Here is a 17,227-nt window from a genome sequence, read left to right as displayed (position 1 = left end):
ATATCCAGGTGCCAGCAGTTCCACAAATGTAGGCAAAACTAAGTTTCTTTCCAGTAAAACCTCAGATGGAGACGACCTTAAAATGAAATGCCCAAGAAATATTTACATGATCAGTAATGGGGTTTGTCAGGCCTCGATAACTGATCACAAAAAGATGAGTACATTAACGAAACAGAAAAACATGCTGCACCTTTAGCTGTCAAAATAGAAACACAAATGAAATCAAAATTTCCATTTTTACTGCATACAGCAGAAACATAAGACTGTTTGTGTCTATATCGATGATTAAGGAAGGGCCAAATAATGAATAATTAATTAAATAATCAGAAAATCACATGTTCACAAATGTGCTTATCTAATATTTGAGCATAACAGAAAACAGCAGAGCAGAATAAAAGGAATCTACATTCAAACCACATCCACTCAATCACATGCCAACTCCTGGCCAAGTGGCCTATTTATGATGATGGGAACAAAACTCATTAGACAAATACAAGAGAGGCCCCGCAAAAAAAACATGAAAACCATCAGTTTAGCTTTGGATAGGCCCACTAGGCTGAGCCTAAATCTGCTGTTAACAGCTAGCCCTGCCGCAGCCTTATCCCTGTGTCAAGTTATCCACCTGCAAGTGAACGCTAAGCTTTTATTGACCAATAAAATATAATATAAATCAGTCCTACAGTCAACTGTCAAAAAAGTAAAATAACCTTTCTATCTAAACCTGTTGATGGACTATGAAGGTGTCAGTAAATGATCAGAGGTGTGTCACGAGAAACACTCATCATTATTACAGTATACACCTTATAAGGTATGTAGCTTTAAAATAGATTTAAGTTGTTTCATGCCTCTTTGGTTATTTGCATTTGACTGATGAGGGACAATAAGATGCAAGTGGACGAGAACAAAAATAAACTTTGCACAACTTTCCTCAAAGAGGAAACATATTCAGAACAAGGGCTGCAACTAACTTTCATTTTCACTATTAATTAATCTTTTAGTCTATAAAATCCATCTAAAACCAAAGATATCACAGACTTTAGAACATTTAATTAAACTGCCTCAGACAGTGGAGCTCATTTTGTTAGTCACTTACGTCAAGGAACTTCCTGTTCTTCTCCAGCTGTTTCTCCAGAGCTTGGATCTGCTGTTGCTGGTCTCCGCTCTCTGTCCTCTGAGCGTGCTCCAGCTCGATCACCCTGTTGACCTGTTCCTCCAGCTCTGCTTCCAGCAGCTTCACCTGCTTCAGGAGGTCAGAGTTCTCCTTCTCTGCCTGCCGCTGGACCTCCACCTTCTCTTTCATCAGCTTCTCCGTCTCCTCCAGCAGGTCTACAGGACACGATGGAGGAAGGAGGAGAGGTTAGCTGTCACTGCCTGGCAACCAAAGGTGGTTGAACTGAGCTATTTAGTCATTTAGGTTTGATTTCAGTTATTAACAGGATGCTGAGATGGATCTGAAGAGTCTGAAGTCTGTGAGCATTGTGATTAGATTTAATGCTAATTTTGCTTTTTGCCACGGTGATCACCTTTCCCATGCAAAAGAATAGTCAACTTTCTCTTTGAAAAGCCTTTGATTTCATTATCTGTGGTTACTTTTATAACTTCGCACCATCTGAATAAATGGCTAACGTCAGACTCTTCTAACATCTCAGTCAGCTTCCCAACATAATGCCCCGTTACCAAAAATGACCACCCATCATGGTGCCTCTTTGCCCTCCTGCTGTCACCAGTGAACAACCCCCGCCGGTTCACCCAGGACCAAACCCCGCAGGATTAGTGCAAAAGTAACAAGGTGAGAGAGTGCAAATGACAGATCAGACACGTGGACAGTCCAGACATTGCAATATCCATGCCCAATAAGCATTTACAGGCAGGGGAGAAGGACTTCCTGAACGGCCAATCATCTCACTCAAAGAAATGCTGTAAACACAGCATCTACAGATCTAAAATATAAATAAAGATACTTTAACTCAGAGTGAAGATGGTTGACAGTTAGGAAATAATGACTACATATAAATGTCTGAAGATTACTTTCATTTCATCATGCTAAAATGAGTGCTAACACTGACTCCAAGACATTAAAAATGACAAACCAGGACAAAAATCAATCAAAATGAAAAGCTGAAGCGAAGGTTAGTGATTGAACTGAGTGAGTTTGTGAGCCCATAGCAAGCAAGCTCCAAGCTTTGTTGGTGAGTTGCTGGATTAGGGTTAGAGAAATATACTGTCACTCAGCTACAGTAGACAATTAAAAGAACATATAGATATGACTGAGCCATGCTCAAAGTTGACACACCTGCTTCAGGTGCTGCAACCATTGCAGCTTCAACTAGGCCTACAGGAGAATAAGAAAGCACAGGAGTTTAACATGCTCTTGTTTTTTTTGTCATGAACAGGACAACTCTTAGAAAAAAGGAGAAAGAAAGGTGAAGATAGACTGGCAGTGCTTTTCTGCAGAGAGGATGCTGTGAAAGGAAAAGGTTCCTGAAAAAGCCCAATCTGGTTTATACCCTTCAATACAGAATACTCACCATTTCATCAGTGAATTAACTCATGGAATACCTTTTTGATAATACAGGAGTTATATAGTGCAAAATTAGCAGATACAGCTTGTCAAGCTTAATGCTTCCAGAGCTCTTCCTGGAAAGTACCTGTAAATTTATGACTTGTGTCACAAGAACCAGCAGCAAGTGTTTAAGAAATGTAGATAAGCCCGAAGAGTTTCCTCAGCATTGCTACTTTCAACATTCAACAAAATAAACATTTTAGCGACTTTTTGACCCTTGGTCTTTAACCCTGTCACTGATAATGCTGCCCATTTATTTCATGCTCATAAACTTTTTTAATCACTTTTATTGGGCCACAGCAATACAAGATCTACAGAGGAAATCAATATGAGTGTTTTACATCTTTCCCTGAAACCAGTATAGATGCAGATATAGAAGTGTATACTGTCAATATGACATACACAATACTTATATATATATAATATAAGTATAATATATAAGATAATACAGTACTTTGAAATAGGAGCTGGAACAATGACAACTTCTGTACTGTACTCTTCAAAACCTCAGCTCCTTTGTGGTTCTCTGGAGATCTTCTACTTTTGTCTCCTCATTTACTACTACCGTTTTTCTTTATGATCGACTAACTATGATGTCTACAAGGCAACAAAATGTACACTTGCACTTAATGTTCAGAACATGTTGAATAAATTAATCTCCAAATGTTTTCCTTTCAACCATGAGGATAATAACTACATGTGAATACTGTAGGTTACTTAAAACTCCATATCAATTTCTTCCCGCCTTCGTTAAGGGAGTTCTAGGATACGTACGAAGCTCACGGGGCCCGGCGTGCTCCCTCATAGCGTCCTGTTGCCGTGACAGCAGCTCCCGCTCCTCCTGCATCTGAAGCCTCTCCTGCTCCAACTCGTGCAGCCGGCTACTTGTAACCTGCAGGGAAAAAGAATAATTCAGCTAGAGCACAGGAGATAATGCCTATATCAAAATGTGTCCCACAAAAAACAAAACAAATTTTCTTGCAAAGCTATATTTGACTTGGGCTTCACAGAAAATACTTGTTAGTAGGTTTTGGTCTTTTAATGAGATTTACTGACAATATGAAATATGTAGAGTATAGATGTAGACGATACATGAATATGACTCTAAAGAGAAACAAAACTACCTCATGACCCAGATTTTATTTTAGATAAACACATTCTATGTTTTTTTTTCTTCTGGCAGAGACTGAATTCAGCCTGAAGTTATTGTACTTACACGTGAGTCACTACTCTGCCATGCTAGAGGCAAAATACAGAAATCGACTCTCAACATAGTCAGGTCATGTGCCGTCTCTTAAACAAGGTAATTAATTTTCCTCCTCTCTGCAGCTGGAATGCCTCACCTGCAGCTCTTGCTCGAGGCTCAGCTGGAGCTCTTCCTTCTGTCGCAACTGCTCCTCCAATGCAGCCCGTTCACCTGTGTAGCCATCGATCAGACCTGAATGTAGACAAAGGGGGAGGGGGACGGTTATAAAAAGGGAAATTCTGAGTATTTCAGCCCCTTTCTAAAGTTTTTGCATCTTTCGTTCAGCCCCATTCTTGCAATCACTCAGCAAGAGAATTTAGAGGAATTAGGTTAAACCTTGTTGTCAAGCTTCAGTCACACACGTACACACAGATGCTCATAAGGCAGCCATCCAGATGAATGAACACTTAACAGCGGGATACAAAATCCAAGGTTACCAACAACACAAAGGCAAACAAAAACACAGAAACACACAGAGGCACACAAACATGCATACAAACGCAGAGATGAACACAAGTGAGCGTGTCTGACCCATTTTGCTTGACATGAAGTACGAGACTGAGCTGTAAACACAATGCAAAGCTCTATGATTACTGTACTGCTCTATCACAGGTCAACAAGCATTATGCACCAGGATGGCATTCAATTCATAGATACAGGAGAGGAGGTATTCACACACTAACAGACTGGTCAGAAACCATTTATTCATTTACGGTAATTGCAACTTTTGTGTAGAATGAGGCCAGTTCTGAGGTACAATCTATATTATATATATATTTTCTGACTTGAATCTGCGTGTTTGTAGCTCGTGTGTGCTCAAAGAGCTCCCTATCTGACTTTAAACTGAAAGAGTCAGAAGGTAAATGTCACCTGTGCTGTCAGGGGATCATTCTATTTCAGACATGTGAGCAGGAACCAAAGCTGTGTGTAAAGTTTGCCTAAGGAGGGATCCCTCCATGACACACAGCTATCAGATGCACATGATTACTGGCTAAATAAACACATTGTCCAACCAAACACACAGAGCTCTCCTCATTCTACAAAAACACATCATCACGACATTACAGCCATCTCACTTGACCTTTTCCCTGGTTCAAAGGCAGACTTCTCATTCACTGAAATGTTATACGTTCCATCAATCAGCACATCATCCAGGTTGAGCCTGTCACTTGGGTTAACTCAAAACCAGTTTGAAAAGGCCACACCCTGATCTTTTACCTCTGCGCGTATCATCCACACAATAGAAGAAGAAATATTTGTCTTTCAATTCATTGGCATTTGCCTAAATAGATGTCCACCAGACAGCTTAGCAGATTTCAAACACTCCCTTAATGAAGAAGAGGCATGCCACATGACCATATAGGAACAGCTGCTCTGTAACTCTTTGCTGTGTGGCATTTCTTTCTCTGTTAAAGCTGCAACTGTGAGTCAATCAGTCGACTGCCAGATCAGTCATCAGCAACTATTTTGAAAATTGTGTTTCAGTCATTTTCCAGGCAAAAATGTTAAATAGTTTCTGGTTTCAGCTTCTAAAATCTGAGGTTTGGCTGCTTTACTTTGACAATAAATCTGTCTACATTTCTTGATGTTTTGTAGACTAAATGAATAATCAAGAAAATAATCAGCAAATTAATTGATAATAAACATAACTGTTACAGCCTTAATCTCTTTAATGTTGTTCTTGGTTTTATTTTCCACAGTTTGCCACATGGTCTCAGGCTTTGATGGTCAGCCCTATAAAACTATAAAGCTTTTCTATGATGGCAAATATTTGCTATTCTTCAGCACCTCTGTTGGATATCCATAAAACAACCATTGTAACAGGATCCTTCCCAAATAAAAAACAATATAAGATTAGAAATAGCTATGAACTCACCATCGTTCAGTGTGTCCAAAAAGCCATAGATCAAGAAGTGACTGCTGGACTGTACACTTACTAAAGAAGGCTTGAAAACAGCCTTGTGGACTGGGTTTGGTGTGTGTGTGAGTGGATGTGGTTGTAACAGTTGACCCTCATGGACCAGCTGTCTCTGACATGGATGGGACAGCATGCCCCCCCCCAAAAAAAAAAAAAAAAAAAAAATTCTCAAGTTGCAAAAAATCCTACTGTCATTGTTTTGAGGATTTTTCTCTGTTCCCACAGCAATACATTCACTTCCATACACAAAAATGTAGTTGTCATGCAGATATAATCAATTGCTCAAACACAAACCAGAGACAGACTAGCAAACACTAATTACCATTTGTCGATTTCTCACCACAGATGGTCTTCACACTCCTTTACTCTCCCTTTCAAACAGCTGATCCCCTCACTCCCAGTAACACCCCCACTCCCTCCGCCAAACACATGCACACATGTATTTTCTCTTCAGGTCCTTATGCTCTCTAACGCAGCACTCTCTGTTTTCTGTAATCAGTTCTGTTATCAGATCACCAATTAGTATCCACAGAGAAATTGTGAGTGAAATTGCATTTCCTGCTATAAAGAGACTGCTTGTCTTTGAGAAGGCCTATGAACTTTCAACGCTGCTGCCGTGCTAAACGTCCTGGAGCACATAAAAACCGATCAACATTCAAATAAAACTAAAACTGATGCAACTGAGTTTTTTCATGTTTAAAAAAGAGACTCGAAAAAAAAAAAAAAAAAACACTAAAAAAAAAACCACTCACCCTCAGCACGGTGAAGCTCCAGAGCCAGCTGCTCCCGTGCCCGGGCCTCCTCGGACACTCTCTCCTGCAGCTCCTCCTGCTTCTGCAGCAGCTCACTCATCTCCTGGTTGTGGCGGAAGGACTCCCGCATCAGCTCGGTCTGGGTCATCCGGGCATGTTCAAGCTGAGGGGAAAGAGATGGTGTCACACAAGCAGAATAGTTTGGAGGGAATGTTTTTTTGCATTAAATATTCTGAGCAGACATTAATTTCTACTGTTTTTAATCTTAACCTCTTGCCCTAAAGCGGCTCCACCTATTCACAGCTAATGGTGTCATCAGAGTTATAATGTATGAGACAGGCATTTAGGAGGCAGGAAGGCCAATCAGAGATGCTATCAATCTGCAATAATGGAAGTGGAATTTGATTGCTTTTGGAGCTTAACCCATACTAGGAACTGAAAGCCAGGATGTCTAGTATCTGCTGCTTCAGTTTCCACCATTCTTTTTTAAAACTGCAGGTTCTTCAACGTTACGGAAGTGACAAACAAGATATCTGTTTATCATCTGAAAGGGCTAATTATGACATCCACTGTCTGGAGTACAGCTGCACTTACCTGTTGATGATATGATCACATCATGTTATAATTTGGAAATAAACAATTCTGAAATTAGTTTTTGTTTTATATATGGAAGGTTTGGTTTCACATAATGTACCAGTGAAACAGCACATTGCTGTCAATATCCATTTGATTATTTTACATGTGATTCTGCATACAATTGCCATATAGTGATATATCCAGATAACAGAAATGACGCTGTCTATACATACAGTAGATATTGATTTCAAGCAAATTATCAAGCCCATTTTGAAAACAGACTTTGTCAACTCAATGAAAGAGGGAGATTTTGTTTGATTCATTTAAAAGATTTGCAGCTGAAAAGTAAAATTGATAAATCATCTCAAGCAATTTATTTTTAACTTAGTTAGAAAAGCATTTTGTTGTCACCTTTAAGAATATACCACTTCTGCAAATGACTTGACAACACAGTTCATTGTCTCTATATATAATGTGCAATGTTTTTCAGTCAGTCTCCAACATATGTGCGCTATCACTGTTAGGCAACTGGTACAAAAGTCAATAACAAAACAAGGTGTGTGCAAATGTGACAAATACACTGAGATAATTACATCACATTTCTATGTCGATTGTCTGGTCAGGTGACAGAAGGCATCTTTTCCTTGACAAACTCCTATAAAGACATCATTATGCAATTAACTGCCAGCGTGCCCACGTTCATTTCAGTTACTTTCCATAGATTTGCATATCTCCATGAGCAAAGGTCTTACTGTAACATTACGGGAAGCAGGAAGTGGTAAAGTGATCCTGCCACATAGAAGTCATACAATCTTTCACCTACCGATTCAAAAGCAGCACAGAAAGTTCCTGCTTGGAATAACATTTATCTTGCATCACATCTGCATGTGTAGACATGAACTGTATAAAAAAAAGGCAGTAAGGAAATTTGCCCATAAGATATGAATCAACAGTACATGCCCCGAGACTATTTAAAATTGCATAAACCTCTATATGTATAATTTAAAAACTGTACAGTCGTGCGTTAAAGCTGAAAAACTTACTGTATAAGGAGGAGTGGGCAAGGAGATTTTGGAGATAACCTTAAGCAAGTGACCATTAGTCCTGTGATTGACATGCGAGATCTGTGTCTGCACCACCACAGCATTTTTCTCGTTCAAGGTGCTGCAGACCGGGAAAGGTCGGGGAAGGGGTACACGAGATTCCACCTCGTACACATCCTGATCCTCCCCCTCCAACCACGTGCTGCTGTGCATGCTGGAGTTCCAGTAAGAGCGGTAGGAATCCATGGTAAAGGATGGACGAATGAAGGGAGAACTTCCAAGCTTGTTTTGTTACGTTGAGGCTCTTTTTCTGGAGTCATCAAAAGACGTTTCAATTTGCCATGATCCGACAGGCTCAGCTGTGCAACCGCAAATGACAATAAAGTCCAGTGGGGAATGAAGCAGTGAGAGACCGTTATGAATAGCTCCAAGCAACAGTTTCTATGTGTTTGCCACACACGCAAGAAGAGTAAACAACATTTGGAGAGAGTGACATTCACGTCAATCACATGCTGCCTGGTTGAGGTAGAACAAGTTCCAGGTAAATATTGAGACAAAAAAATCATCCAGCAACTGTGAGAATTTCTATAGTTCTACCAAAAAGTGTCATCTTCCACAGCAGGTGGAAACCACAGCTTGGTCCGGTAGCTTAAAGGGCATTCCTGAACATGACCGCAGTAGGTATGTCAACACAAAGGCAAGCTTTTCTCCTCTTCATGTCCTCTTTGAAGATCTCCAGCCTTCGCTCTGTGTTATTTCTGACCTTCTTTCTTCAGAGTAAAACCATATCATGCCGCTCTGTAAACCTCACTCCCCCGCGACTGCTCCAGCTCTCTCTCTCTCTCTCTCTCTTTCGCTCTCTCTCTGGAGATTCATTAACAATACTATGCCACCGTAGCAACCCCGACCTGCAGGGAAGCCTCCCAGAGGCCCCTTTTAATTGTTTAGTCCAATCGGCAGCCAGCAGAGGTTGAAATGACAGCCGCTCACTCTTTCCTTCCTACTTCCTTCTAGGACTGTCATTCCCTCTCCACACACGCCTCTCGCTCACACCACATTACTCACTGATGCCAGATAGCTTTCCTGTCAGGCGAGGTTTACGTACGTCACTCTGTTACACTCACTTTGCCTCTGTCTACCCATGTGCTTTAAAAAAAAAAAAAAAAAAAAAAGGTTAAATCCCAGACTTTCAGGTCACTTTTCCCCACTCAGACAGGAGGATCTTTCTTCCACTTCCTATACTGATCGCACACAGCAGGATACTGTTCAGCAAAAGTGGGAGGGAAGCAGGCGTGGCTTCAATCCAGTGGGCCAGGTAGATTTGCAAATAGATCTCACTCAGCCTCCCCATAGACACAAATAACCAGAGACAATACACACCCTCTCCACAAAAAGTTGTCAAACCGGATTCCCTCCCTACATCGCCATAAAAAGAAGCAATTAAAGTGTTCTAATATTTTGCCTCTCGGTCCCACCTACTGTTTGGCATGTCAGCCGTCATAACTCGCACATGAACAATTTCCTCCTCTCACTGAAGCGTCTCAAAGGCATTATGGGTGGTGAGCAATGAGTGAGTAAACACCTTCCCCGAGCAAATAATTTACAGCAGGAGTTCAACAAAGACACTTAACATTCCTGAGCGGCTCGTTACATCAATCTCTGTTCACGACGCTGCTTCACGGTCCAGACATGATGATCCAGCACGGCTCACTGACAGACTAATGTACACTGGATCTATAGCAGCAGGAAAATCATTGAATAAACCATTAGTGGTTTTGTTGATTACAAGTTTATTGTGATGTTAATTGTGTTTACTTGGAAGAGATGTAAACTGTGTTACATGTAAGCAGCTTGTAAAAACTAGATGGTTCCTTACTGATGCTGCAAACAACAAATATTTTCATTTTCAAGTCTCTTTTGAAAATTTTAATCTTTATTTAAGAATTATAAGATATTTTCCCTGAATCCATGTTGTCATATGTAAATTTCTTGTTTTATCCTGGCAACGGTCCAAAACTCAAAGATATCCAGTTTACTATCACAGAAGATTGCCATTTTTCGTTTACCTTAAAAAAACTGCTTCAACAATGAATCAGTTATCAAAACTGTTGCCAGTAAATCAACTTATTATTTCAGCACTATTCTTTAGTAACACAAACACAGATCAAGATTTCAGTGACTGTGTCACTGGTATAAAAATGTTAATTGTGGATGAAATGCAATGCTATAATATGTAATAATTCTAAAAATGACAAACTGACAAAATCAATTAGTTTGATTATCATCTACTGCAAAAGAAACGATGCCCAAGCAAAAGGTAAAGTGTGGGTTTATTGTAGTGATAATGTGTTGAATTAAGCCTTTAAAAACCCAAATATGCAAAATGATTGGATAGAATACAACATTCAACCAACATGCACTCTGGAGTGCAGATGGATGCAGGGACAATGATGTTGTGTTGCTCGGCTCGAAATTTCTTTAAAGCTATTTTTAGATCACCAAGATAAAACCCATCTCAGCGTGAATAATGCGTGTATTTCAGCCAACGGGAAGATGCGCTGTGCAGTGAGTTACAGTAACACATTCAATGGCCTACTTAAACTGGCTCTGTCTCTGTGGCCTGACACCGCTACATAGACAGCCTGAGGGGGGGTGGAGTTGTTCTGTCTCACTGGACTATGATAGGCTGGTCAGCCAAACAAAAGCACAGTGCAAATACAACTCGTATCTACAGGCAACCACTGGGAATGAGGCAGCTCTTTTGTGTGTGAATTCTAGACAGGCCAACTTTGTTGCCGGCCACATTCTGCAACCTCATCCCCATTATACCTCCATGAACGGGCGTAGAAACCCACATAGGGGGTTAACTGTGTTGAGTGTGGGCATTTAAATGTTTTGACAAAAGCTAAATGTGTCACTAGAGCTTTCTGTTTATTGGTAACTTTTAGGCACAAACACACACACACAGAGGATCGTTCATGACAAATCCATCTGAAACCTCAACTCGCTAAAAAATCCACTTCACCTGACCAGGGGTTTTAAACTAGGGACGGTTATTGAACCATCTGTAGTGACGAGTATTAAAAAAGTGTCAAGTATATAAAGGTGGCTTCAGATGTCTGGTTAGAATTCTTCGTCTGGTTTACTCAATTTCTTCTAATATTATCTAATCTATGTAAATCAGGAAAGTTAAAACGAGCAAAATAAGTTTTTTAAATGAATAGTTTGACAATTTGGGAGTTATGCTTATTTGCAGGACAAGACGATTGATACTGCTGGCCGCTTGTATGGGTTAAACAAACAAGATGTGTTAACCAGTCAGCTTTAGATGTGTGTTTAAGTGGATTACCCTCAGGCGGAGCCAAGATAGCTGTTTCATTCCCTGTTCTAGTCTTTATGCTAAGCTAAGCTAACCAGCTTCTGGCTTCTTCTGGCTTCCAGCTACTTATTTACTGTAAACACCTGAGAGCGGTATCAATCTTCTCTGCAAAAAAGCAATTAGATGTATTTCCCAGAAAGTTCTACTATAAACAGTTAATTTCTTTTGTATATATCATGCCTAGCCAACCAATCAGACTGAATTTATGAATTTTCGTTTAACTTCATTAATTTTCTTTAACTTACATTTATTTATTTCATAATTGTTTTGATATAAATGTATATTTATATTTTATAATGGATACTTTTACTGTCTTTTATTGAGTGAATCACTAAACAAATCTGATATGTGAGCAGCAATTCAAAGCTCTGGGACAAGGCTAACTCATGCTCATTTTTTTGATATTTCAGATTTGGCTACTTGTTTGCAAAAATATGAAAGAATATTTCAGAAAAAATAATTACTAATTATTTTTGTAAAACAGAATAATTTATCTTCTCAGGTTAAAACAATGAAAGTTTCTTGGCCAGCAGAAAGTGCTATTTGCATTAAGGCAAGAAAAATGAGGTGAGCTAGCCAATCAGTGCAGAGAATGGAAGCAAACAACACGAATCCCAGACCACTTAGCCAACAACGTTTGGTTTGTACCTGGTTGGTGGTGTCGGTGATGGTCATCAACATCTTCTCCAGAGCCGTTTGGAGTCGGCTGCTGATGCCCATTAGATATTCCTCGTTCTCTAACTGTGTCCCCGCCCCCAGCAGCAGACTGTCCATCATCTGTTGGGACACCTCCAGACTCTCATGAGCCTCCGTCTCCCCAGACCACAAACTCATATCGTCTGCGCTGGTATCACTGCTATGCCAACTTTCTGCACTGTGACCTGGTGTGACCAGAGGAACAGAGAGCAGAAATGCATCACACACAGAGCTGAGATTTAATGCAAAACTCCACTCAGATATTTTGTCACTAATAGTTATTTTAAGATGAAAAATAAAAACCACAGTAAGGGTGTAGGTGCATACATCATTCAGGTCAAATGGGTACACCACGTTCACACGACTGCCTTTAAGCTAGTTCACATGACGTCATTCACTTTCAGTAATTTGACTCTGTAACTTCATGTTGACATTTTCAGAGGAATATCATGACAGCAGGAGGTTTGGTTATGGTTCAAACTCTCAATTGCCCCTCTGTATTTGGTGCTTTTGTGTATTTTACTGTAATACTGCTGCTTAACCCACTTTAAAAGTTATTTACATACAAAACATGATTAGATAAACGCAACCACTATACATACAAATTCTCATGCAGTTATGTAATTTCAACCATAATTTGCATGCAAGCACGTGATAAGACCAGCTGTGACAATCTGCCTGGGGTCATAGGATTACTAATTTATGAGTGATATCTACAGCAGTGTGTAGCATGTGCAGCACAGTGGAAAAGCAGGCTTTTAAGAAAATGCATATAAAAAAACAATGGATGGCAGTTAAATGAGTGTAATTTCAATGGCATCTGTCCCATATGGTGACTGGGACTACATTTGTTTAACCTAAATTTAAACTGAAATCTAGTTAATAATGCAATACTGTAATGCACGTAACAGAAAGCATGGAACTGGTTAAGGCCAGAATGAAGCTGATATGAGTTTCTTAGTCACACATTTTCAGAATTTTTTATTTTACTTTAAAAAAAAAGAAAGAGCCTAATAGCAGGTTGGTCAATTAATCCATAGCTACTATTTTGTCAAAGGATTAGACTGTTGTCATGAGACTTTGTTGTCTGTAGCTGCCATGGAGTCACCACATTCACTTATAATGAACAATTCAGACTGCAGGCGAATTTGATATTTTTCTGAGATCTGAATTACAGGACTAACTGTCCTTGCAGCAATTTGCACATTATGTGATCACGTTGACTTTGTGCATGACAACTGTACACGAGTAAACACATACACTAAGTGTGTGTTTTCTATATAGAAACTGAAAAAAAAAAACTCCAGGCCATATGAAAAAAGAGAGGAGGATTAACTCTTTGGTCATGCAACAACATGATGTTGTCATGGTACAACAGACAACAGGGGAGGTGGGGCGCCTCAGTGGCTCACCTGGTAGAGCGTGTACCACAGCGGATATGGGTTCGAATCCGACCCGTGGCCCTTTGCTGCATGTCATCCCCTCTCTCTCTCCCTGACTTTCCTGTCTCTCTCTCACAGTGACTATCTAATTTGAGAAACCAAATAAATGTGGTTTCAAGCAGATTTGTAGTACTTGGGTTGGTTTGCACATGTTTTTGGTATACAGACTTAATAAATGCAAACTGATTCTAAGCTCTACTCTATAAAATGTCATAAACTGGATTTGGGGTCAGTCTGACGATGGCCTATTGCAGCAGCTCATGACCTATACTGAGATTCTGTAAGGTAAGTGTTGTCATAATTAAATTTTGTAAACTTTACACTCTTATTTTCTGATGTTTTGCTTTTTAAAAAACTGTAACACACAAACAACTATAGTACAGTGCACAAACCGAGGTCTTTCTATTGACAGATGGGCTTTTGAACCTGCTGCTGGGATAGGGAGATCAGCATTTACCAAAATTATTTCTAAACCTTTAAGATACGTGCCTGCAGTATAAGGTCTGACGGGCTGTGTGTTAACTCTCTGGCAGGTTGCTCTCTGTGAAGTGGAGTGGGGCGGTGCAGCCTGCTGCCCTGCACCGGAAGCATCACGCAGACTTTGCATGTGGAGGCCCATAGTTTCCTCTGCTGCTGCTGTTGTCTTCAGGACATCAACCAGCACCTGACTAAGCTTCTCGTTGGCCTTACGCAACAGGTTTCTGAAAACAAGAGAAAACATGTAGTTAATACCAACCAAAATTAAATACCTGAAGTGTAGCTCAGAAAAGATATAGAAGTGCTTGAGGTTATAGTAACAATTCATTTGTAACACAATCAAAACCGAGCCTACTATGGCTTCAATTGGAAATCAGTATTAATATTTTCTGATTTATGAACAGAAATAAAACAAGGAAACATGCGGCATGTTATCATAAAGGAACAACTTTTCTATGTGCACAAAGCTGATTTGATTGTTAGATGATTAGAGAGCAGGATGAATGCAATACTACCTTTCAGTGTCAGACGACTCTCCATCATCCTGCGATGAAGACGATTTGTGTTCATAAGCCTGCTTTATTCCCGGCCCGCCTGGATCTTCTTCTTCCTCCTGATCATCTTCTCTCTTCTTAATGGCCTGGACAGGCAGGAGAGAGAACACAGACAGCAGCCCTGTCATTGCAAAGTTGCAGTTGGATAAACTGACCTCTGAAAACTCTCCACTGCAGTGGACAGTGTGGCTGAATGTGGGACCAATAGTAAAAGTGAATTCAAATAAGGCACATGTAGAAAACACACTGCCCTTTTACGAGGACACAGACACACACAAAGACGCACTTCTAACTCCCTTGGAGCCCAGAGAAACACTACTATCTTTGTGCTGCTATGGCAACAGGTGCACCTGAGACACAGTGACTCCACCTCCTGGGGAAAAGGCAGAAATGCAGCTCCAGTCTCACAGACACGACCACAGTGCAGAGACTGCAGATGACCGAGACTGGCACTGGTTTCAATCAAAGACAGATGAATGCACATGTTTTCAGTGACACTTTTATAGTTTTTGCTAATAGACAACATTCAGCACTGAACATTTAGTATGGTGTAAACATGACTTTCAGACAGACATGTTTACATGTCAGAGAGGCCTTGATTCAACTCTGGACTGATCTTTTAGGTCTGTGGTTTAAGGTAAATTGTGTTAGTTAAATTTTTTATACTGCATGTTCCCCACCTTACACACATTAATATGATACAATGAAAAAATGATATATTTTAACAGATTTGAATTTATATGACTGTGGTACTGAAGTCAAAAAGTGTATTGACCAACCAACCAAAACGAGAAGAAAACAAACTGGGCAAAGTAGAAGTGCTTGCAAGACATTAATTATGCATTAAGGTGCATACATAGAAACCACATGCTATCATCAATTGATTTTTCATCTTGTTTTGTGAACTTGTAAAGCAAAGCTTCACTGTTAGAAATTAGACCTACCTTATATATTTTTTTACATTAGAGAACATTAGAGGTTTGTCCAAAAAGTTGTATACTGGAGATTTCTTAACAACAGATTCTTCTAGCCTTTTAAGTCACCTTTATCAACCTTTTTATTTTCTGTGGATCAACTCCACAGTAGGTGTCAGGTGGTGCTTGTTTTTGTAGAAATTACATAATTTTGGAGAATTTAGGAGGGAATAACATAGTGCATGTACACATCTCAGCTGGGACAAAATATTTTTCTCATCATTAAAATGAATCTAAACCAATAACAGGATCTTTACACCGTTGTTTTACTAAATTATCATGAATCTGAATCACCACCTAGAGTGTGTTGGAGCAACTGATCTCACGCAGAATACTGAACCTGACAGCCACTGCTATCGCAGTTAAAGCCTAATCATGCAATAAATGGTTAGTGAAAGGCTGACAGGCCCTGGGATTAGCTCTTCAAGAAATGAGCAGTGCCTTAAAAAAAGAAAATCCCAAATCAACATGATGAAATCAGGTCATGTGAAGTAGATAGATGATGAAAGTATGCATGATCTAGAGTGTAAAATATTCTTTTTTGAGTGAAGTGCATAAACAAATATTCCCCCTGTCTAATCAATAAACTGTTGTGAGAGACTCTGAGGAAGTTTTTACTCTAAAACTGGTTATGTTCATGTGTGATTATTAAAAGATTATGATTATTGTATAAAGGTAAGTATAGAAGAGCGAAAGAATAATGATGCTGTTCCCTACTTAAACAGGAGAGTAACAGTGTGTGTCTTGTTCTACAGGGTCCAGGCTCTCAAGGCAAGATAAAACAGCCTCAACCACATTTACTGACTGTAGCTTACGGACACAAAGTCACAGTGAGTAGGTAAAAAACAGAGAAAACAACATTAATCACAGCTCGAGCATACATAATCAATGATACAGTATATAGATTCAGTCCAATCGATGCAACACCTGCACTGCACTGACAGTGTATCTAAAAATCAGTGACATGGCAGTAAGTGTGGTGAAAGTAAATCAAGTCTTTGTTCTGACAGCTCAGTTAGTGAGTGACACTGACCTGCTCAGGTGCCGTTTCAGTTTTCTGAAGCTCCTCCTTTAGCTTTCGGATCTCTGCGTTCCTCTCTTCCAGCTCCCTTTCCAGCCTCTCCCTCTCCACCTCCTCCAGCCAGGCTCCTGGGCTGAGAGAAGCTCTGGAAGTCCGCTCCTCGTTCTCCCTCTCCTCCACCTCCTCTTCATCTAGCTGGGTCTGCATGGAGGTGCTCGCCTGGCAGGCACGCTTGCTGATTCGAGCCAGCTCAGTCTGCTGTGCAAACTCCACTGACATCTGAACAATGGCCTGTCAGAAAACACAGATATAAAAGTTTTTAAGGACTCTATAATGTGACATAATGGAGGATCACATTTCATATTTTTCAGAATGACTCTGTAGATCTTTCTTTCTCTTTGTGAGTAACCTCTCAGGTTTCTACTATAACTATAGCTGCAATAATTACCTTCATTATCTGCTAATATTCTGCTGATTGTTTTCTTTAACTTGTGGTCTTCAAAACGTCAGAAAAAAAGTGAAAATGAAACTCCATAAAGCAGAGATGACATCTGTAGAAGTTTTGTTTTGTCCGACCAACAGTCTA

The 17,227-nt window shown here is 39.9% G+C and overlaps 1 protein-coding gene across 1 annotated transcript in view; it reads right to left on the bottom strand.

Moving 5' to 3' along the window:
• Nucleotides 1-17,227, bottom strand: part of akap9 (A-kinase anchoring protein 9) — a 66,153-nt gene that overhangs the window by 20,567 nt on the left and 28,359 nt on the right. The window contains exons 19-26 of the mRNA XM_022747152.1: nt 16,654-16,932; nt 14,608-14,732; nt 14,198-14,316; nt 12,126-12,358; nt 6,480-6,642; nt 3,907-4,001; nt 3,338-3,455; nt 1,094-1,326 (exon numbers count right to left, since the gene is read on the bottom strand). Of these exons, the coding sequence (XP_022602873.1) occupies nt 1,094-1,326; nt 3,338-3,455; nt 3,907-4,001; nt 6,480-6,642; nt 12,126-12,358; nt 14,198-14,316; nt 14,608-14,732; nt 16,654-16,932 (1,365 nt within the window). The remainder of the gene's footprint in view (nt 1-1,093; nt 1,327-3,337; nt 3,456-3,906; nt 4,002-6,479; nt 6,643-12,125; nt 12,359-14,197; nt 14,317-14,607; nt 14,733-16,653; nt 16,933-17,227) is intronic.

The sequence above is a fragment of the Seriola dumerili genome, unplaced genomic scaffold (assembly GCF_002260705.1).
Source record: "Seriola dumerili isolate Sdu_G_001 unplaced genomic scaffold, Sdu_1.0 BDQW01000110.1, whole genome shotgun sequence".
NCBI lineage: Eukaryota > Metazoa > Chordata > Actinopteri > Carangiformes > Carangidae > Seriola > Seriola dumerili.
Note: the sequence above shows the minus strand (reverse complement) of the source record. Positions and strands in the feature narration are given on the sequence as shown.